The sequence below is a fragment of the Physella acuta genome, unplaced genomic scaffold (assembly GCF_028476545.2).
Source record: "Physella acuta isolate Inbredline_101_S28 unplaced genomic scaffold, ASM2847654v3 ptg000109l, whole genome shotgun sequence".
Taxonomy (NCBI): domain Eukaryota; kingdom Metazoa; phylum Mollusca; class Gastropoda; family Physidae; genus Physella; species Physella acuta.
The window spans coordinates 603,232-626,444 of NW_026731629.1; the positions used below are offsets into that span (position 1 = coordinate 603,232).

At 42.1% G+C, this 23,213-nt stretch overlaps 2 protein-coding genes across 5 annotated transcripts in view; both read right to left on the bottom strand.

Annotated features, from left to right (window-relative positions):
• Positions 1-875, bottom strand: part of LOC131934455 (uncharacterized) — a 71,523-nt gene extending 70,648 nt beyond the window's left edge. The window contains exon 1 of the mRNA XM_059290536.1: positions 765-875. The gene's annotated coding sequence lies outside the window, so the exon portion shown is untranslated. The remainder of the gene's footprint in view (positions 1-764) is intronic.
• Positions 876-11,818: 10,943 nt separating this feature from the next.
• LOC131934530 (protein split ends) overlaps positions 11,819-23,213 on the bottom strand; it is a 51,919-nt gene continuing 40,524 nt past the window's right edge. For all 4 annotated transcript variants that reach the window (XM_059290572.1, XM_059290573.1, XM_059290571.1 and 1 more), the window contains 4 exons: positions 18,762-18,951; positions 15,795-16,029; positions 15,358-15,469; positions 11,819-14,852 (listed from right to left, as the gene is read on the bottom strand). In XM_059290572.1, the coding sequence (XP_059146555.1) occupies positions 14,466-14,852; positions 15,358-15,469; positions 15,795-16,029; positions 18,762-18,951 (924 nt within the window). In that variant the 3' untranslated portion in view covers positions 11,819-14,465. The remainder of the gene's footprint in view (positions 14,853-15,357; positions 15,470-15,794; positions 16,030-18,761; positions 18,952-23,213) is intronic.

Here is a 23,213-nt window from a genome sequence, read left to right on the forward strand (position 1 = left end):
AGATTAGCACAACATATGTTTAAAAGACACACACTTAATGAATTTGACCAAAGAGATAGTTATGAATAATTTGGTCACGCAGAGAGTGGTGATACATCTGGATATACCGACACAATCCCGACACATTTGATAAAAAAACACTTCAAGACACAGTTGGCTGAAGACACTACGACAAAAGACTTTTAACAAGACGTATTTGGCTAAGATATATCTTAAGACACTACGACAAGACACACATTTAGTTGAAGACATATCTGAAGACACTACGACAAGACACACATTATCTGAAGGCATATCTGAAGACACTACGGCAAGACACACATTATCTGAAGGCATATCTTAAGACACTACGACAAGACACACATTATCTGAAGACATGTCTTAAGACACTACGACAAGACACATATTTGTCTGAAGACATATCTTAAGACACTACGACAAGACACACATATGTCTGAACAGGGGCGTAGCGAGGGGGGGACGGGGGTGCGGACCGCACCGGGTGACACCATTTAGGGGGTGACACCAAGGCAAAAAATAGCAAAATATATAGAGAAAAACTTAAGGGGGGGGGGGGCAAATCGAAAACTTGAACGTTTGTCCCCGGGAAGGGTCGCAACGCCTCTGGGGGGGGGGGGGGGGGGACACCATTAAGTGCCGCACCGGGTGACATCCGACCTCGCTACGCCACTGTGTCTGGAGGCATATCTTAAGACACTAATTCACCAAGTGACTACTACCAATAAAACTAGCACAAAACTCACCTTCAAGTGTAACACGTTCAACACACGGACACGCCTAGGCGTGAAGAAAGAAACATGTAAGACACATCCAAGCGACACACACGACACACCTTGTTGTCACAGAGAAAAGAGGAACTTCTGAGTGTGATTAATTAGCGAGACCAAGGGTCAGAGTCATTAGACGCAGAAACACGCGGAAATGGGAGTGGTGGCCCTCTGTTTTGTCCTGTTGTGTGTTTTAGTGTGTGATTGGTGCTGTGTGCTGTGTGATGTGTGTTTTAGTGTGTGATTGGTGCTGTGTGCTGTGTGATGTGTGTTTTAGTGTGTGAATTGTGCTGTGTGCTGTGTGATGTGTGTTTTAGTGTGTGATTGGTGCTGTGTGCTGTGTGATGTGTGTTTTAGTGTGTGATTTGTGCTGTGTGCTGTGAGTTTTAGTGTGTGATTTGTGGTGTGTGATGTGTGTTGTGTGTTTTATCGTGTGATTTGTGCTGTGTGATTTGTGCTGTGTTATTTGTGCTATGTGTTGTGTGTTGTGTGTTTTATTGTGTGATTTGTGTATTGTTATATGTGCTGTGTGTTGTGTGTTGTATTTTAGTGTGTTATGTGTGCTGTGTGTTGTGTATTTTAGTGTGTTATGTGTGATGTGTGCTGTGTGCTGTGTGTTTTGTGTTTTATTATGTGATTTGTGCTGTGTAATATGTGCTGTGTGCTGTGTGCTGTGTGTTGTGTGTTTTATTGTGTGATGTGTGATGTGTGTTGTGTGTTTTATTGTGTGATGTGTGATGTGTGTTGTGTGCTGTGTGTTGTGTGCTGAGTGCTGTGTGTTGTGTGTTTTATTGTGTGATGTGTGATGTGTGTTGTGTGTTTTATTGTGTGATTGTGATGTGTGTTGTGTGATTTGTGCTGTGTGCTGTGTGCTGTGTGTTGTGTGTTGTGTGTTGTGTGTTGAGTGCTGTGTGTTGTGTGTAACGCCCTCGTGACATCCTTGACTCTGTGCTTGTGTTCACTGATACATTTATTCTAACACACCGTATGACCGATATCCACATAAAACATGAAATTGTATTTTTTGGGTCTGTTTTCGTTGCGCACCTTAAGCAGATGCCCTTCAAAATAAAGACACGCTTTTTTGACGATTTACCCCATACATCTTCATTTTCATGACGTCATACGTCGTCACAAGTACCTGATAGCATTTCCCCTTGCCCCCAGGGGTGTGATGTCATTAAAAACGAAAACCTTAACTAAATGAGATTTTGGTTAATGAGCGTGTGTGTTACTGCAGGAGTCAGTTTAATTGAAGACACACAGACTCATCCGACAACACACACACAGACACACATAAACATACACATACACAAACACGCAAACGCCATGCTCAAAAAAGTTTCTATTCATGCCTCGACCATCAAGGTACAATTAATGACCCAATTTTTTTTCTAAAAATCATCACAATCAAGTACAATAAAGAATTTTTTAAAAATTTATCCTAGATTACACAAAATCAAATAACGTGACTGAGCAAGTTTAAGTGCGACAACCAGCCTATATAAAAAAAGTTTTTAAATTACTATATATTTCTAGTTCGTTTTATAGAATTGTATACATGTCTGTGCGCGTCCGTGTGTGTTAAGGTTTGTATCACATACTTAGTCAGCCATTGTGTAAAAACTTAATACCCTATAGCCTGGGTCTTTGAGGGCTGCTCAGGTCATTTTCGGATGAATGGGGTCCGTCGGAGACTGTGTTTCTTTCAGGCTTTTTTCTGGGTTGGGGGGGGGGGGGGGGCACATGAAAATTTATGGAGGGGGGTAGAAGGGAGTTGGAGCACTGGTAAAAAAAAATATGTTATTTAGTGCGAAGTGAGAGGGGGTGAAGATATATTTGAAATATAGGCAATTTGGTGTCACCCCCACCCCGTTTGAGGTTACTATGCATAACAATGTCCGTGTCGTTAATTAGCCATTAAACTAACACGAGGCAACAGACTTTCTCATTAAAATGAGTTAAACTTCGCTTTGGTGTCACCCCATTGGATGGTGTCACCTAATGCGGGCCACCTCCCCCCCCCTGCGACACCACTCGGGTCTACACATGTACACAATTGAAGCCGATGTGTTGGGACAGCTGTCAACCCAGTGTGGGTTAATGTACTGTGGGCTTTTGTTGGTATAGGTGATGGAGTTTTAATGACTGGCTTGGTCGTTAGATAGAGAAATTAGGTTCCATCTTTGTGAGACCATCTTTATAGGACCATCATGGTGAGACCATCATGGTGAGACCATCATGTTGAGACCATAATGGTGAGACCATCATGGTGAGACCATCTTTATAGGACCATCCTTGTGAGACCATCATGTTGACACCATCTCTGTTGAACCATCCTTTTGAAACCATCATGGTGAGACCATCGTTATGAGACCATCATTGTGCACCATCATTATTTGACCATCCATCTAAAATCTCGCTTGCTGTCTTGTAGTTTGTTCTTGGGTCTTCAAAAGTTGTGGATACAAATCCAAAAAGGAAAGCAGGCTGAAGTAGGAGTCAACGGGCTGTGCGACGATTAAATGTTTACATGTCATACTGAATTATGTTGGACGTACATATGTTCAACATTATACAATTTAGAACGAAGTAGGAGGGGATAAACATCATACATCAGGAAAACGGCAACAGAGACATACTCATACTCACACACGCTCACACTTACACACACGCTCACACACATACACTTTACACAGACACACATACATACGTATGCTCACATCCACGCATACACTCACACGCTTAACACACGCATATACAAACAATTTATTACGAGTTGAAAACTGACAAAACTGATGCTGTTCAGCCTTTATATTTTTACAACTCACGTTAGTGCCTCTCCCCACTACCTTACTAATTATCTAAAAAAACACCTAATTAACCGAGTAGCAACTGCGCCATCCCTTAATCTCTACGCCGTTACCATGGCAACTCACCTAAGCCCTTGTATTAGTCAGTCGATCTTATTTACACGTGTATCAAATAGGCACATCTGATTACTAAACCCACGTCAGATAGCGCAATTAGCCTGATGGTTAATTAAGTGTTACATTACAACAGACTGGTGTCTTGTAACTTAATTAAACAGATATTTCTTTTCTCTGTATTTACAGTTTGTTGTAACCGAAGATTGTAGCGGGGTTCGGATAATCTCTCACACTTAGCCAAGACCTATTGTGTTTATATAACAACCAGGGGCGTAGCGAGGGGAGGGGGGCGGGGGGTGCGGACCGCACCGGGTGACACCATTTAGGGGGTGACACCAAGGAAAAAAAATAGCAAAATATATAGAGAAAAACTTGAGGGGGGGGGGTGCAAATCGAATCGAAAGTTTGAGGGGGAGGGGGTCAAATCGAGAACTTGAGTGGTGGTGCAAATCGAAAGTTTGAGGGGGGGGGGGGTGCAAATCGAAAACTTGAAAGTTTGTCCCCGGGAAGGGTCGCTACGCCTCTGGGGGGTGACACAATTAAGTGCCGCACCGGGTGACACCCGACCTCGCTACGCCACTGATAACCACATGACCTGTCGTGCTTATATAACAACATGACCTGTCGTGTTTATATAACAACATGACCTGTCGTATTAATATAACAACATGACCTGTCGTATTTATATAACTAGAGGACTTGTCGTGTTTATATAACAAGACCTGCCGTATTTCTATGGAACGTATCGTTTGTCTTACTATAACCATGGGGCCTATCATGTTACTATTGTAATGGGACCTGTTCTGTTATGATAACAATGGGACCTACCTTGTAACTATTCTAATTGAACGTATCGGGTAACAAAACAAAGTGTTACCCTGTTGTAACCCTGTACATATCGTCTTCTTCTTCTTCTTCTTCGTTCTTAATTATTAGTGTTGAAGGGGATCGAGATTTATCTGCCAGTGGGGTTGAACTCGAGATTGTTCTAATTTATCAACCATGAGCTTTTTGCCGACTCGACCACGCCTCCAACACAATTAAGCGTTACGTGTCAACTGGTTATGCGCCATTGAGGCCATTGACTCCGATTTCAGCCTGCTTTTCTTTTTGGATTTGCTTCCATAGCCTTTGTCCAACCAAGAACAAACTACAAGGCAGCAGTTGTTTAATTTTGGAGTTGTCTCTCCTAGAAGAGTGGCTGTCCCCAGCTAACGAGCCTCATCTGCCCGGGGGTTCGAACTCGAGACTTTTTCGGTTTAGCAACCATGAGCTTTACCGACTCGACCACGCCGACCCCTACATATCGTCTTACTATACCAACGGGACCTACCATGCTGGTATTAAAACGGGACCTCCCTTGATGGTATACCAATGGGACCTATCATGCGGGTATAAAAAAATGAACCTACAATACTATTATAAAAACAAGACCTACGATGCTGGGATAATAATGAGACCTTCCATGCTCGTATAAACAGGAGACCTCCCATGCTGATATACAATGGGACCTACCACGCTGATATACAATGGGACCTACCATGCTAACATACACTGGGACTAATCACATTGAGTGTACCAGTGGTCCCCCATGGTCTTACAGCAACAATACGGCTAATGTCGCGTGTAAGTAGCGTAAACACGCGACAGGTGTTTGCTTATTTCCAATTCTACTCACCAGCATTGGAGATAAAAAGTAATTGTGCGCATATTATGTCCTACAACACATACGGCCTGAGCATGAACAATAGAAACAACCCTTCGCACATATGAGGTGTTAACATTTTCATACACCCCCAACATGAACAATACAAACATCCCTAGCACATATAAGGTGTTAACAGTTCCATACACCACCAACATGAACAATACAAACACCCCTTTCACATATAAGGTGTTAAAAGTTCCATACACCACCAACATGTAAATACAAACACCCCTAGCACATATGAGGTGTTAACAGTTCCATACACCACCAACATGAACAATACAAACACCCCTAGCACATATGAGGTGTTAACAGTTCCATACACCACCAACATGAACAATACAAACACCCCTAGCACATATGAGGTGTTAACATGTTCATACACCACCAACATGAACAATACAAACACCCTTCGCACATATAAGGTGTTAACATTTCCATACACCACCAACATGAACAATACAAACAACCCCTAGCACATATGAGGTGTTAACATTTCCATACACCACCAACATGAACAATACAAACAACCCCTAGCACATATGAGGTGTTAACATTTTCATACACCACCAACATGAACAATACAAACACCCCTATCACATATAAGGTGTTAAAAGTTCCATACACCACCAACATGAACAATACAAACACCCCTATCACATATAAGGTTTTGACATTCCCATACACCACCAACATGAACAATACAAACACCCTTCGCACATATGAGGTGTTAACATTTTCATACACCTCCAACATGAACATGAACAATACAAACAACCCCTAGCACATATGAGGTGTTAACATTTCCATACACCTCCAACATGAACAATACAAACACCCCTAGCACATATAAGGTGTTAACATTTCCATACACCACCAACATAAACATGAACAATATACGCACCCCTACCACATATAAGGTGTTAACATTTCCATACACCACCAACATAAACATGAACAATATACGCACCCCTACCACATATAAGGTGTTAACATTTCCATACACCACCAACATAAACATGAACAATATACGCACCCCTACCACATATGAGGTGTTAACATTTCCATACACCCCTAACATAAACATGAACAATATACGCACCCCTACCACATATGAGGTGTTAACATTTCCATACACCACCAACATGAACAATACAAAAACCCCTAGCACATATGAGTTGTCAACATTTCCATACACCACCAACATGAACAATACAAACATCCCTAGCACATATGAGGTGTTAACAGTTCCATATACCACCAATATGAACAACACAAACACCCATATTACATATGAGGTGTTAACATTTCCATACATCACCAACATGAATAACACAAACACCCCTAGCACAAACACATAGAGTGCTTACATGTCATGTACACAGTGTTTAAACACAAACAAATAGTGCTCACACTTCAGTATTGGGTTTCACCACCAAAAACAGGCGCAGTGTCCTTTTTCACCGTGCCAATGTATAACACATTTACATTTTTTTACTTCCTCAATTACAAAGCGAAGGGGGAAATGCAAAAAAAATTAATAATAAAAAGAAATGTAACTTTAATTAAACAAATCTCGACGTTTAAAAAAAATTGAATTCGTTAATGAAACAATTGTCGACGTTTTAAAACTTCCTTAGTCGGAAAAACCCAAATCAGCCATTTTGTCTACATGTGCGTGTATTTGTACTAACCTTATAGTTTAAAGTAAAAGAATGTCCTTCTATTTTAGCTTCTAAAGCTTCTTTTTTTTTTCAGTTGGCTTTAGTTCTACTGTTTTCATCATTGGCTTGTATGGAGTAATACAAATTTATAATGTAGCCCAGGGGTCGGCAACCTTTTGAGACGGGAGAGCCAAAAGTAACAATTTATAAAATTTGCCAGTTTTTAAATAATTTAAATAAATTTTTTAAAATATGAAATAATTTTTTTTTCAAATAAAAAATACACATGTTTCACACAAAATATATTAAAGTATTTTAGGTATCTCTGCTCAAATAATAAAATTAGTAACCAAATAATAGAACTATAATAATTGAATATTTACAGTAGTTACATCAATGGGAGCATTGGCCTTGCATGCCTTATAAATGTTTGTTTAAACCTGGCTCATAATTTGTTGTTTTCAGTTTCAAGCACGCCTCTAGATTTTTATTTTGATACTTGGCTTCTTACTTAACTATTTATGATATTCATGTAAGAGAACTCTTGTTAGCGCGAATATGTTGGCATAAAGATCTAGAGCTTTCCATATGTCAACTTCTATTCCAAGTGGCTCAATGTTGATCTCTTTTATTTTTGTGTTGAGAAGATCTACTATGAACGGACTCTGTTTTCAGTTGCTCAAATCTCTCAGCGAAAATATCATTCATTTTGTTGATAGTAATGCTGAAGTGATTTATGTTAACAGTAGCATTGTTTTCATCACGATATTTTTTTCAGATTTTTCCGTGACTTCAATAAAAACAAGTAATTATTTTTCGAAACAATCCACTATTTCAAGCAAATGATAGCCACCGAAATTTGAATTTTTTTTCAATTTGAGATGGACACTTTAAATGGAAGTCCATTGAAATAGGGAGTTACTAAATATTTTAAAAGTATGGCTTGTGTTTATATTTATTATTATATCGTTCGTTACTGAGTCTTGCAGGATAATATTTTTATAAGTTTCGAAAATAAAATTATATAAATAACATCTGCGCATGGAACTCGAGAGCCGCATCTTGACATCAAAAGAGCCGCAGGGTGCCGACCCCCGATGTAGCCTACTTTCTTTCATTTAAGATTACAATTGTTTTTTTTTTGTTTTTTTTTCACATACAAGTATGTTTATTTGTTCTTGTGACATTAAAAATTTTACCTTAAAATTTTTCAAATCTTAAAACAGTCATTAATTTTAAAGATGAAGAACCATACATGGCAGTGGAAACTAAAACAATTTACAACAGTTTAAAATAATTGAAGATCCTAAGTGAATATTTAAATTAATGAAGAAAAGGTCAATATGATGAACGCACATAGATTTGTAAGCTGCCCATTAACATTATGTAGCTAGTCCAAATCGTTCTGCCCTCTTTTTCTTCTTGGCCTCTATGTCTGAATCTGTTGAAGTGACGGTACTAACTTTCAGGCCAGAAGGTGTAGCAGCATCAGTGGGAGTTCCAAATCTTTCAGCTCTTTTTCTTTTTCTTTCTTCTTCATCAGCCTTGGTTAATGATGATGACACCACTGCACCAAACCTATCTTCTCTTTTTTTAAAAAACATCAATGTCCTCTCCAGTTGGGCTGGCTAGATATGCTGTAGGAGATTTGTTGGCACTTGCAGGTAAACCTAACCTTTGAGCCCTCAACTCTTTTTTGCCTCTAAAGAACCTGCACCAAACTTTTTCGCTCTGAGTTTAAGTCTCTCTTCTTCTGAAAGTATAGCCATTTCTGCTGGTTTAGTTGTCTGTGTAGTATCTGGTGTATTTAAACAATTGTTTTTTTTAATAATTTTTTTTTTTTTTTAATATTGCATTCCAGGCTTAACCATACGAGATGAGGTCGAATTATAAATATATATCTATTTTGTATTTTATACCTATTGTAGTTTTTACATTTTATGGTGACCTAAAATAAGAATTTCTTACTTGTTCAATACTAAATCAATATAAAAGTTTGTAGTTCTAAATATTTTAATTGTATTATTTATTTACAATAAAAAATAATAATTTTTATTTAAAACTATTTTTTATTTCAGTATTTTTAAAACTCGTTGGAGCTTAGGTACAGGTTGTGTCCCTTTGCATATTTTGATTTTTTTTTTTTAATGGGAAGTAACAAAAACAATTTAAATTAAATTAAATTCCAACGTTTAAAAACTTTACTATGTATCAATCAAAGTTACAAAGCCTTTTTTTTTGCATTTTTTAAGTTTGTAATTCCTAATGATAAATATTATATTTGAAAACTTAAAGTATTAAAGTGTTATCATATTTTACAAAAAAGCGTGGGTGTCTTCCTTAACATTAGTAAAGGTATGCACTAGATACTAAAGTGACCCACGCTTTTCTTTATAGTAATTTAAATAGTATTCTATAATTTATTTTCTACTTTTTAGTGCATTATTACATAAAAGCTTGTTATTAAAACGTTTTTTATGAATTTTTATTTTTTATTATGACAAATTTCTCAAGTATTGTTTTTTATTGTAGGTTGTTTAAATCACTGTAACCATTTTCTTGAAAAAAGTATTTTAATAAAAGACATTTCGCTATATAACTTTAATTTAAAAAAAAAACACTGTATATTATAGAGAGAGAGGAAATAACCTATTAAAATAATGGTTTTTTTTTTAAATTTTACTGAATAGCTTCCCTTATTTTTTGCGTGATCGTTAACTTCAGGAGGGGGGGGGGGGAACCCACAAGGTATATTTTTGTCTAATGGAGATATTTTGTAGTTAACACGCACAAGAAGGATACTCCATGGCGTGTAAGGGGTCATCCATAAATGACGTCACGCTTTTTTTGACGATTTTTACCTCCCCCCTCCCCTCCGTCACACGTTGTCACAAAAAGCGCGACCCCCCCCCCCCCATTGCTTTTTTATAATGCAAAAAATTGACGTCACACCATCTGAACCCCCCCCCCCCCCTCCCCTCATCACACACCGTCATAAAATTACGGACCCCCCCCCCCCCTACGAGTGTGACGTCATTTATGGACCCCTAACCTCCCACCTTTCATATCCTCCCCCACCCACCACCTCCTCTACCTGACTACCTCTACATACCTTACATCCCCATCAGTTCCAGCAATACTCCCCCCCACCTCTCCTGTATAAACCTTAGCACCCCATCCCCTTCCATAACATCCACGTCTCACCACACGAAAACTCCTTACAATTTTAAAACACCACACCACCCCCTATAACACCCCCACCAACTGCCAGAGAACCGAGCACCATTTCCTGTAACACCCCACCACCTTTTTATAACACCCTTCTTTTTCAGAGCTTCTCACCTCACCATCTAAAAACAAAACACAACACCATTTTATAACACCCTTATTTCTTAAATCACTCCACCTCATCACAATAGACCCCCCACCCCCTCACACAACACTCACACATTTCTTATAACACAACATCAACAAACACACCATATGTACTGTTCACAGTACATGAGCAATTAACTTAAAGACACCAATGAAGAAAAAAAGTGGAAGCCATTATGGTGTACAAATAAAACAAAAGACTGAACACACTTGTATAATTATATTTATTTTCTTGGGCTTTGTACAAAACATATCACAAAAAAATTCTGTATCTACTCTACAGTCATCATAATAAAACACTTCCACTAAAACTGGTTCTAAATATCTAATAGCTTTCAATCATATCAACTTTACAAATAATTGAATTTTTTTTATCTAATCAAAAAGCTACATTGTTTCAAAACATCTTTCAGCCATCCCAATAAAATAAAACTCTTCAACATTAAAAACTAATTAAATAAGTTTCAATCATCCAAGGTTACAGCACATAAACAACCAATCATTGTTTAACTACCATTCAATAAATTAATACCAAATTTACTGGTGTTAAATTAAACACCACATCATTTATGACCATGCTACATCATCAAAAAACTGGTGATTGCTATGAAAAATATTTGTTACAATTTTTTCAACAATAAGTATTTTTCTATTTTATTCTTTTGGCTGATTTCAAATGTAATTATGAGTTGAAATAAAACAAAGATGCGCTGTACTTACTCCTTTGATCTTGACCTTTGAACCTAAACCACACAGCAAAAAAACATTTTTACACCACTTATTTTATTTTCCACATAAAAGGATGATGCTCCAATGCTTCTAAACAAACTATTCTAAACTCAAGACTAAACAAATTCTTGAAAATATGAGGTGGATTAAAAACAGATCCGTTGGGAGCATATGACAAGTCAAGTGTAGATGCTTATATAGAGTAGATGACATGTGTAGCAAAGATGACATGTGTAGAGGAGATGACAAGTCTAAGCAGATGACAAATTTGGATGACAAGTCTTGAAATATTTCTCATCTACCACAACATTTCACCCAAAAGATATCTACACACAAATGTACATATCCTAAATGTTCACAGTAAATGTTGGATGTTGGTTCTTTTGTAACAAACATTAGTACAATTTACAATAGGAAAGGTATTTTTTTTTATGTGTTTTAACACCTAGGACATGAATATCATGCAAGATTTATATCAGCTCCCCCCTCCCCCACATCCCAGCCAATAACTCACCAGATCATAGACTCATGCCAATCCCCGTTTCAATGGTTAGTCCCCCCCCCCCCCGACCCCCCTGAAAGTAACAATTTTTAACAATTTTAAATTAAACAGAAGTATGAGAAACCAAGCATTGTGTAGAACAATGGACCAAGAGAATATGAAATAATTCAGACAGCCTAACTATATCCCTAACCCTTAATCCTAATGTCCTGATCCCAAATACAAAAGTGTGAGTGGTTGGTACATTTTTAAAACAACAAAGGATAATAGTTTATGTAACAAATATTAATTTTTTTGAATGCTTTGATTGGCTCAGTGTTCTTACAAATAAAGACAACAAATGTTTTATCAGAAATTCTGTTCATAAAAAATATCAACATAGCTACAAGCTGCCCATTTTAATAATGATAGAACAACAGTGAATTGATGACAAAATATTTTCTGAAAGGTTACACTGTCAAGGCAATGATATAGGCATCTAAATTCTCTGCCTGAATCCTCACTAGGTCAAAGGTCACTTGAATTTTGCCTTAAAAATAATACAATAACTTAGAAAATGACATCAAATGCATCCTTTTTTTAAAATATCATTTTGTGAAAGAGATAAATACATTTTACAAAAAATTATTCTCATAAAATAATTTAGAAATTTCAAAATATTTAGTTGAAAATAAATTAACTTTATGAATATATTTAGGCACTACTTTTTATCAGAAAATGTATCCCTACATCTCATCTTTTAAAACCATTAACATAATATGGTTACATTACTTTTTTTACAAAACAAAACAGTTTCAGCCCATCACAGTAAGATAAGTGGAATGTTTCAGAAAAAATGGTATAAAACATTTAAACAGTTGCGTTTGCCAAGATAATGAAATGTGGAATGTTTCAGTAAGGTATACATAAAATGTTTAACAGTTGTCGAAAGAATCTTGACTTGTCAGTGTTAGTCCCGGTAGAATTTTTATTTAGCTGAGTCAGCTCGATGGCAGATAACAACATATGTTTAGACGACAATACGACATGTAGATTAAAGAAAACTTTATAATAGACATCACAACATGAGCACATGGGGAGAGGGAGGTCTGACATCAAACATACAGGTTCATGTGATGTGTGATACAACCTCTACACATAACCCACAGTGTTGATATCACTAAACCCTGTATCAACATTGCTATGCACTATTTTCACATCACTGAACCCTGTATAATCAATCCTATGCACTATATTGACATCACTGAACCCTGTATCAACATTGCTATGCACTATTTTCACATCACTGAACCGTGTATGATCAATCCTATGCACTATATTGACATCACTGAACCCTGTATCAACATTGCTATGCACTATTTTCACATCACTGAACCCTGTATAATCAATCCTATGCACTATATTGACATCACTGAACCCTGTATCAACATTGCTATGCACTATTCACATCACTGAACCCTGTATCAACATTGCTATGCACTATTCACATCACTGAACCCTGTATCAACATTGCTATGCACTATTCACATCACTAACCCTGTATCAACATTGCTATGCACTATTCACATCACTGAACCCTGTTATCAACAATCCTATGCACTATATTAACACCACTGTAAACTACACCACATACTTGATTACTGATCCTGTATAAAACCAGATCTCTCCCATCCACATTTACATACATCCATATGGCACTAGCTCTGGCATATCCATATGGCACAAGCTCTGGCATATGACATATGCCCATTCAAGACTATGATATATAATCATACTAGATATTCTATGCTGTTTGTACAGCAATCGTTGTCTATAGACACATACACCCAACATTGGGCATATGCCCTAGTTCATGCATATACTGTACATTGAGCATATGCCCTCATTCACACATACAGCACACATGGGCATATGCATTCATTTACACAAACACCACACACAGGCATATGCCCCCATCCACACCTGCATATGTGCTAGTTCACATCTACACCATATATACATATTGGGCATATGCCCAAGTTTACACCTACTCTTACACTGACACATCAACTGATTCCTGACAATGCCCTTTGTTTGAATTAAAACAAATCTTGTTCTCTACAAAAAGCAAATAGTTTAATCAACTTCATTCATTTAATCTTCAGAGTTCATTCACTCATCATAATTCATTCATCCATCGTACTAGGTACAATTCTGAAGTAACAAAAATAAATATTAAGTAATGAATAAGTAAAGTAACAACAACAAAACATGATTTGTTCAGTCCTTTGATCTGAGTCAGGAATGTATTATGCAGTAGATCCTTCTAATGCTTAATGTTGCCATTCTGCTACAACTGCAAGCTTGCATGTGTTTTTATGCTCCCTTCTACTTGTGGATATACACACCTTACGTCTTTTGTCACTTATGGCTGCCATAATAAATAATATGCTACATGGGTAGCCATGAAATGCTTACACCATCAGCACAACACAAATATGTAATGCTTACACCATCTTAACAGCACATAGCTATGATGTAATCCTCACACAACAGTATGAAGCCATACAACCCTCACACTGCTCATCAACTGCTTATGTTAGGTGTTGGCTAAGTGTATGACCAGTCAATCACAAACACAATGTAACAGTTCCATTACTCTAAGACTCTAATTGTAGTTCAGAATCTCTTGCCACTTTCCACTTCTAAACCTCAACATTTCTACAAAACTTTTTTCCCATCCCACATTCATGTAAACATTGAAGCCCATGTTGTGCTATCATTGTCCTATTACAAAACTCCAGGGTTTGTATGTTCTATGATGGCTTTCTTACAATACTTCCTTATGATAGCGTACGCATCAGGGGAAAGACAACAGTCAGACACAATCAGCTGCTGCAGCGCAGAACACCCGTACGCCAGCAACACAATCCCTTTGTCTGTGATGCCGTCGCAGGATTTGATCCCCAGCTTCCTCAAGTTTGGGCAGTACCTGGCCAGGATGTACATCCCCTCGTCTGTTATGTCACATTTGCCGATGTCAAGGGAGCGAATTCGTGGACAGTTCCTGGCGACAAACTCCAGGCCGATGTCGGAGAAGGCCTCACACCCCCGCACGTTCAGGTAGCGCAGCTTGCTGCAGCTTCTGGCGATGTGGATCACACCTTCGTCTGACACCTGACAGGTGGCAGGTAGAAAAGGGTTAATTAAGTATAAATCAGATGTAAATATGGTATAAATAAGGTACTAACAAGTTAGAAATAGCATTAAGAAAAGGTATTAATAAATTAAGAACAAGAAAGAAACAAGGTATTATTTAGGTACAAGTAAGATTTTAGCAAGGTAGAAATATGGTTATAACAGGTAGCAAGAACTTCTAAACAAGGCAACAACAAGATAAATAAATATATAGGCAAGACATAAAAAAGATTTTTTTAAAAATTTGAGTAATTTTCATACTTCTGATTCAGTGTAATCAAGTAAATAAGTAATAACACTTTTTAATGCATTATGCAGTTTATGTTCAGGATAGATTATATGCCGAATTTAATTTCTATCTCCAGAAATGTAGCAATAAAATAATGACACATTTCAAAAATCAAGGAAAGGTTTAGAAAGTAGTGAACAGGTAGTTATGTCTTGAAGCACCTAGACTGGTGAACAAGGTTATACAGCAACTGACCTTCTCGCACTTGGCCACACTCAGGTACCGCAGGTTGTCCCTCAGTCTGGTCAGCTCTCTCATGCCGAGGTCAGTGACATTGGTGCAGTCACTCAGACTGAGCTCCCTTAGACTACAATAACAGTAAACAAACAGTTAGTGCCCTTTTCCATGGCTACTCATAAGTGTATGTCTATAAGTCTATCAGTAGGAATATGAACTAAAATGCATATATATATATATATATATATATATATATATATATATATATATATATATATATATATATATATATATATATATATATATATATAGGCCTTATATATATCAAACACTTAAAATACTAAAATCATGTTTTTTTACAAAGGGTCGTAACAATGAAAATTACAAAAAAAACTGAGTTATTTCCCTTAGACCGTAGATTGTCTACTTGGATTAATGGAGAAATGTGCACGTACCTGCTGCAGTTAGTGGCTATATAATTGACGCCCAGGTCAGTGATGTGGGGACACCTGCGCAGGTAGAAGAAGAGCAGCTGGGTGCACTGGGAGGTGATGACGAACAGATCCTCGTCGGTCACGTGGGGGCAGTCGGTCATGTCCAGGTAACGCAGGTAGATCCGCTCCAGGTGGTGGGGCGAGCTCAGGGTCATCAGCGAGTCGGTCAGGGAGATGCAGGTCACCTGGGGGCATCCTGGGGAAACAGTGGACAGGTGAGGTCAGGTATAACGTAGACAGGTGAGGTCAGGTGAGGTCAGGTATAAGGTGGACAGGTGAGGTCAGACATCACGTGGACAGGTGAGGTCAGGTATAACGTGGACAGGTGAGGTCAGGTATAACATGGACAGGTGAGGTGAGGTCAGGTATAACGTGGACAGGTGAGGTCAGGTATAAGGTGGACAGGTGAGGTCAGGTATAACGTGGACAGGTGAGGTCAGGTATAACGTGGACAGGTGAGGTCAGGTATAACATGGACAGGTGAGGTCAGATATAAGGTGGACAGGTGAGGTCAGGTATAACGTGGACAGGTGAGGTCAGGTATAACATGGACAGGTGAGGTCAGGTATAACATGGACAGGTGAGGTCAGGTATAAGGTGGACAGGTGAGGTCAGACATCACGTGGACAGGTGAGGTCAGGTATAACGTGGACAGGTGAGGTCAGGTATAACATGGACAGGTGAGGTGAGGTCAGGTATAACGTGGACAGGTGAGGTCAGGTATAAGGTGGACAGGTGAGGTCAGGTATAACGTGGACAGGTGAGGTCAGGTATAACGTGGACAGGTGAGGTCAGGTATAACATGGACAGGTGAGGTCAGATATAAGGTGGACAGGTGAGGTCAGGTATAACGTGGACAGGTGAGGTCAGGTATAAGGTGGACAGGTGATGTGAGGTCAGGTATAACGTGGACAGGTGAGGTCAGGTATAAGGTGGACAGGTGAGGTCAGGTATAACGTGGACAGGTGAGGTCAGATATAACATGGACAGGTGAGGTCAGGTATAAGGTGGACAGGTGAGGTCAGGTATAAGGTGGACAGGTGAGGTCAGGTATAAGGTGGACAGGTGAGGTCAGGTATAAGGTGGACAGGTGAGGTCAGGTATAACGTGGACAGGTGAGGTCAGGTATAACGTGGACAGGTGAGGTCAGGTATAACGTGGACAGGTGAGGTCAGGTATAACGTGGACGGGTGAGGTCAGGTATAACATGGACAGGTGAGGTCAGGTATAACGTGGACAGGTGAGGTCAGATATAACGTGGACAGGTGAGGTCAGATATAACGTGGACAGGTGATGTGAGGTCAGGTATAAAGTGGACAGGTGAGGTCAGGTATAACGTGGACAGGTGAGGTCAGGTATAAAGTGGACAGGTGAGGTCAGGTATAATGTGGACAGGTGAGGTCAGATATAAGGTGGACAGGTGAGGTCAGGTATAACGTGGACGGGTGTTCAGATATAAGGTAGACAGGTGAGGTCAGGTATAAGGTGGACAGGTGAGGTCAGGTATAACATGGACAGGTGAGGTCAGGTATAACATGGACAGGTGAGGTCAGGTATAACATGGACAGGTGAGGTCAGATATAAGGTGGACAGGTGAGGTCAGGTATAACATGGACAGGTGAGGTCAGGTATAACATGGACAGGTGTGGTCAGGTATAACGTGGACAGGTGAGGTCAGGTATAACATGGACAGGTGAGGTCAGGTATAACGTGGAAAGGTGAGGTGAGATATAACGTCACTAATTATTTAACATTTAATTAAAAAATACAATTAATGTGGTGCTACAAACAACAGAAGTGCTACCTGTGACGTCCAGCCGCTCCAGGTTGACAGGTGAGGTCAGGTATAAGGTGGACAGGTGAGGTCAGGTATAACGTGGACAGGTGAGGTCAGGTATAACGTGGACAGGTGAGGTCAGGTATAACATGGACAGGTGAGGTCAGATATAAGGTGGACAGGTGAGGTCAGGTATAACGTGGACAGGTGAGGTCAGGTATAAGGTGGACAGGTGATGTGAGGTCAGGTATAACGTGGACAGGTGAGGTCAGGTATAAGGTGGACAGGTGAGGTCAGGTATAACGTGGACAGGTGAGGTCAGATATAACATGGACAGGTGAGGTCAGGTATAAGGTGGACAGGTGAGGTCAGGTATAAGGTGGACAGGTGAGGTCAGGTATAAGGTGGACAGGTGAGGTCAGGTATAAGGTGGACAGGTGAGGTCAGGTATAACGTGGACAGGTGAGGTCAGGTATAACGTGGACAGGTGAGGTCAGGTATAACGTGGACAGGTGAGGTCAGGTATAACGTGGACGGGTGAGGTCAGGTATAACATGGACAGGTGAGGTCAGGTATAACGTGGACAGGTGAGGTCAGATATAACGTGGACAGGTGAGGTCAGATATAACGTGGACAGGTGATGTGAGGTCAGGTATAAAGTGGACAGGTGAGGTCAGGTATAACGTGGACAGGTGAGGTCAGGTATAAAGTGGACAGGTGAGGTCAGGTATAATGTGGACAGGTGAGGTCAGATATAAGGTGGACAGGTGAGGTCAGGTATAACGTGGACGGGTGTTCAGATATAAGGTAGACAGGTGAGGTCAGGTATAAGGTGGACAGGTGAGGTCAGGTATAACATGGACAGGTGAGGTCAGGTATAACATGGACAGGTGAGGTCAGGTATAACATGGACAGGTGAGGTCAGATATAAGGTGGACAGGTGAGGTCAGGTATAACATGGACAGGTGAGGTCAGGTATAACATGGACAGGTGTGGTCAGGTATAACGTGGACAGGTGAGGTCAGGTATAACATGGACAGGTGAGGTCAGGTATAACGTGGAAAGGTGAGGTGAGATATAACGTCACTAATTATTTAACATTTAATTAAAAAATACAATTAATGTGGTGCTACAAACAACAGAAGTGCTACCTGTGACGTCCAGCCGCTCCAGGTTGACACACCTGGACACGGCCTCCGTGACGCCGACATTGGTCACCAGGTGGCACCCCTGCATGTCCAGGTACCGGAGCTCTGGGCACCGCTTGACGGCCGTCTGCAGCCCGCGGTCCGTGAGCTGGCAGCACATGTTGACGTTAATCTTCTCCACGATCATGCAAATCTGGAACATACGAGATGGTTAGAGGGATGGTCATAGGGATGGTTAGAGGGATGGTTCTTGGGATGGTTAGAGGGATGGTTAGAGGGATGGTTAGAGGGCTGGTTCTTGGGATGGTTAGAGGGATTGTTAGAGGGATGGTTCTTGGGATGGTTAGAGGGATGGTTAGAGGGATGGTTCTTGGGATGGTTAGAGGGCTGGTTCTTTGGGATGGTTAGAGGGATGGTTCTTGGGGTGGTTAGAGGGATGGTTAGAGGGCTGGTTCTTGGGAGTTTAATGGTTAAAGGGCTGGTTCTTGGGATGGTTAGAGGGCTGGTTCTTGGGATGGTTAGAGGGCTGGTTCTTGGGAGTTTAATGGTTAGAGGGCTGGTTAAAGGGCTGGTTCTTGGGATGGTTAGAGGGCTGGTTCTTGGGGTGGTTAGAGGGCTGGTTCTTGGGATGGTTAGAGGGCTGGTTCTTGGGAGTTTAATGGTTAGAGGGCTGGTTCTTGGGATGGTTAGAGGGCTGGTTCTTGGGGTGGTTAGAGGGCTGGTTCTTGGGAGTTTAATGGTTAGAGGGCTGGTTCTTGGGGTGGTTAGAGGGCTGGTTCTTGGGAGTTTAATGGTTAGAGGGCTGGTTCTTGGGAGTTTAATGGTTAGAGGGCTGGTTCTTGGGAGTTTAATGGTTAGAGGGCTGGTTCTTGGGAGTTTAATGGTTAGAGGGCTGGTTCTTGGGATGGTTAGAGGGCTGGTTCTTGGGGTGGTTAGAGGGCTGGTTCTTGGGGTGGTTAGAGGGCTGGTTCTTGGGGTGGTTAGAGGGCTGGTTCTTGGGGTGGTTAGAGGGCTGGTTCTTGGGGTGGTTAGAGGGCTGGTTCTTGGGGTGGTTAGAGGGCTGGTTCTTGGGGTGGTTAGAGGGCTGGTTCTTGGGAGTTTAATGGTTAGAGGGCTGGTTCTTGGGAGTTTAATGGTTAGAGGGCTGGTTCTTGGGATGGTTAGAGGGCTGGTTCTTGGGGTGGTTAGAGGGCTGGTTCTTGGGGTGGTTAGAGGGCTGGTTCTTGGGGTGGTTAGAGGGCTGGTTCTTGGGGTGGTTAGAGGGCTGGTTCTTGGGGTGGTTAGAGGGCTGGTTCTTGGGGTGGTTAGAGGGCTGGTTCTTGGGGTGGTTAGAGGGATGGTTCTTGGGGTGGTTAGAGGGCTGGTTCTTGGGATGGTTAGAGGGCTGGTTCTTGGGATGGTTAGAGGGCTGGTTCTTGGGAGTTTAATGGTTAGAGGGCTGGTTCTTGGGGTGGTTAGAGGGCTGGTTCTTGGGGTGGTTAGAGGGCTGGTTCTTGGGGTGGTTAGAGGGCTGGTTCTTGGGGTGGTTAGAGGGCTGGTTCTTGGGGTGGTTAGAGGGCTGGTTCTTGGGAGTTTAATGGTTAGAGGGCTGGTTCTTGGGAGTTTAATGGTTAGAGGGCTGGTTCTTGGGGTGGTTAGAGGGCTGGTTCTTGGGGTGGTTAGAGGGCTGGTTCTTGGGATGGTTAGAGGGCTGGTTCTTGGGAGTTTAATGGTTAGAGGGCTGGTTCTTGGGATGGTTAGAGGGCTGGTTCTTGGGGTGGTTAGAGGGCTGGTTCTTGGGGTGGTTAGAGGGCTGGTTCTTGGGGTGGTTAGAGGGCTGGTTCTTGGGGTGGTTAGAGGGCTGGTTCTTGGGGTGGTTAGAGGGCTGGTTCTTGGGGTGGTTAGAGGGCTGGTTCTTGGGGTGGTTAGAGGGCTGGTTCTTGGGGTGGTTAGAGGGATGGTTCTTGGGGTGGTTAGAGGGCTGGTTCTTGGGATGGTTAGAGGGCTGGTTCTTGGGATGGTTAGAGGGCTGGTTCTTGGGAGTTTAATGGTTAGAGGGCTGGTTCTTGGGGTGGTTAGAGGGCTGGTTCTTGGGGTGGTTAGAGGGCTGGTTCTTGGGGTGGTTAGAGGGCTGGTTCTTGGGGTGGTTAGAGGGCTGGTTCTTGGGGTGGTTAGAGGGCTGGTTCTTGGGGTGGTTAGAGGGCTGGTTCTTGGGGTGGTTAGAGGGCTGGTTAGAGGGATGGTTAGAGGGGTGGTTAGAGGGCTGGTTCTTGGGAGTTTAATGGTTAGAGGGCTGGTTCTTGGGATGGTTAGAGGGCTGGTTCTTGGGATGGTTAGAGGGCTGGTTCTTGGGGTGGTTAGAGGGCTGGTTCTTGGGGTGGTTAGAGGGCTGGTTCTTGGGAGTTTAATGGTTAGAGGGCTGGTTCTTGGGAGTTTAATGGTTAGAGGGCTGGTTCTTGGGATGGTTAGAGGGCTGGTTCTTGGGATGGTTAGAGGGCTGGTTCTTGGGGTGGTTAGAGGGCTGGTTCTTGGGGTGGTTAGAGGGCTGGTTCTTGGGATGGTTAGAGGGCTGGTTCTTGGGATGGTTAGAGGGCTGGTTCTTGGGGTGGTTAGAGGGCTGGTTCTTGGGGTGGTTAGAGGGCTGGTTCTTGGGATGGTTAGAGGGCTGGTTCTTGGGGTGGTTAGAGGGCTGGTTCTTGGGGTGGTTAGAGGGCTGGTTCTTGGGATGGTTAGAGGGCTGGTTCTTGGGATGGTTAGAGGGCTGGTTCTTGGGATGGTTAGAGGGCTGGTTCTTGGGAGTTTAATGGTTAGAGGGCTGGTTAAAGGGCTGGTTCTTGGGGTGGTTAGAGGGCTGGTTCTTGGGGTGGTTAGAGGGCTGGTTCTTGGGAGTTTAATGGTTAGAGGGCTGGTTCTTGGGATGGTTAGAGGGCTGGTTCTTGGGGTGGTTAGAGGGCTGGTTCTTGGGGTGGTTAGAGGGCTGGTTCTTGGGGTGGTTAGAGGGCTGGTTCTTGGGAGTTTAATGGTTAGAGGGCTGGTTCTTGGGATGGTTAGAGGGCTGGTTCTTGGGATGGTTAGAGGGCTGGTTCTTGGGAGTTTAATGGTTAGAGGGCTGGTTCTTGGGATGGTTAGAGGGCTGGTTCTTGGGATGGTTAGAGGGCTGGTTCTTGGGAGTTTAATGGTTAGAGGGATGGTTCTTGGGAGTTTAATGGTTAGAGGGCTGGTTCTTGGGATGGTTAGAGGGCTGGTTCTTGGGATGGTTAGAGGGCTGGTTCTTGGGAGTTTAATGGTTAGAGGGCTGGTTCTTGGGATGGTTAGAGGGCTGGTTCTTGGGGTGGTTAGAGGGCTGGTTCTTGGGGTGGTTAGAGGGCTGGTTCTTGGGAGTTTAATGGTTAGAGGGCTGGTTCTTGGGATGGTTAGAGGGCTGGTTCTTGGGATGGTTAGAGGGCTGGTTCTTGGGAGTTTAATGGTTAGAGGGCTGGTTCTTGGGATGGTTAGAGGGCTGGTTCTTGGGATGGTTAGAGGGCTGGTTCTTGGGAGTTTAATGGTTAGAGGGATGGTTCTTGGGAGTTTAATGGTTAGAGGGCTGGTTCTTGGGATGGTTAGAGGGCTGGTTCTTGGGATGGTTCTTGGGGTGGTTAGAGGGCTGGTTCTTGGGGTGGTTAGAGGGCTGGTTCTTGGGAGTTTAATGGTTAGAGGGCTGGTTCTTGGGATGGTTAGAGGGCTGGTTCTTGGGATGGTTAGAGGGCTGGTTCTTGGGAGTTTAATTGTTAGAGGGCTGGTTCTTGGGATGGTTAGAGGGCTGGTTCTTGGGATGGTTAGAGGGCTGGTTCTTGGGAGTTTAATGGTTAGAGGGATGGTTCTTGGGAGTTTAATGGTTAGAGGGCTGGTTCTTGGGATGGTTAGAGGGCTGGTTCTTGGGATGGTTAGAGGGCTGGTTCTTGGGAGTTTAATGGTTAGAGGGCTGGTTCTTGGGATGGTTAGAGGGCTGGTTCTTGGGGTGGTTAGAGGGCTGGTTCTTGGGGTGGTTAGAGGGCTGGTTCTTGGGGTGGTTAGAGGGCTGGTTCTTGGGAATTTAATGGTTAGAGGGCTGGTTCTTGGGATGGTTAGAGGGCTGGTTCTTGGGATGGTTCTTGGGGTGGTTAGAGGGCTGGTTCTTGGGGTGGTTAGAGGGCTGGTTCTTGGGGTGGTTAGAGGGCTGGTTCTTGGGGTGGTTAGAGGGCTGGTTCTTGGGGTGGTTAGAGGGCTGGTTCTTGGGGTGGTTGGAGGGATGGTTCTTGGGGTGGTTGGAGGGATGGTTCTTGGGGTGGTTGGAGGGATGGTTCTTGGGGTGGTTGGAGGGATGGTTCTTGGGAGTTTAATGGTTAGAGGGCTGGTTCTTGGGAGTTTAATGGTTAGAGGGCTGGTTCTTGGGATGGTTAGAGGGCTGGTTCTTGGGGTGGTTAGAGGGCTGGTTCTTGGGGTGGTTGGAGGGATGGT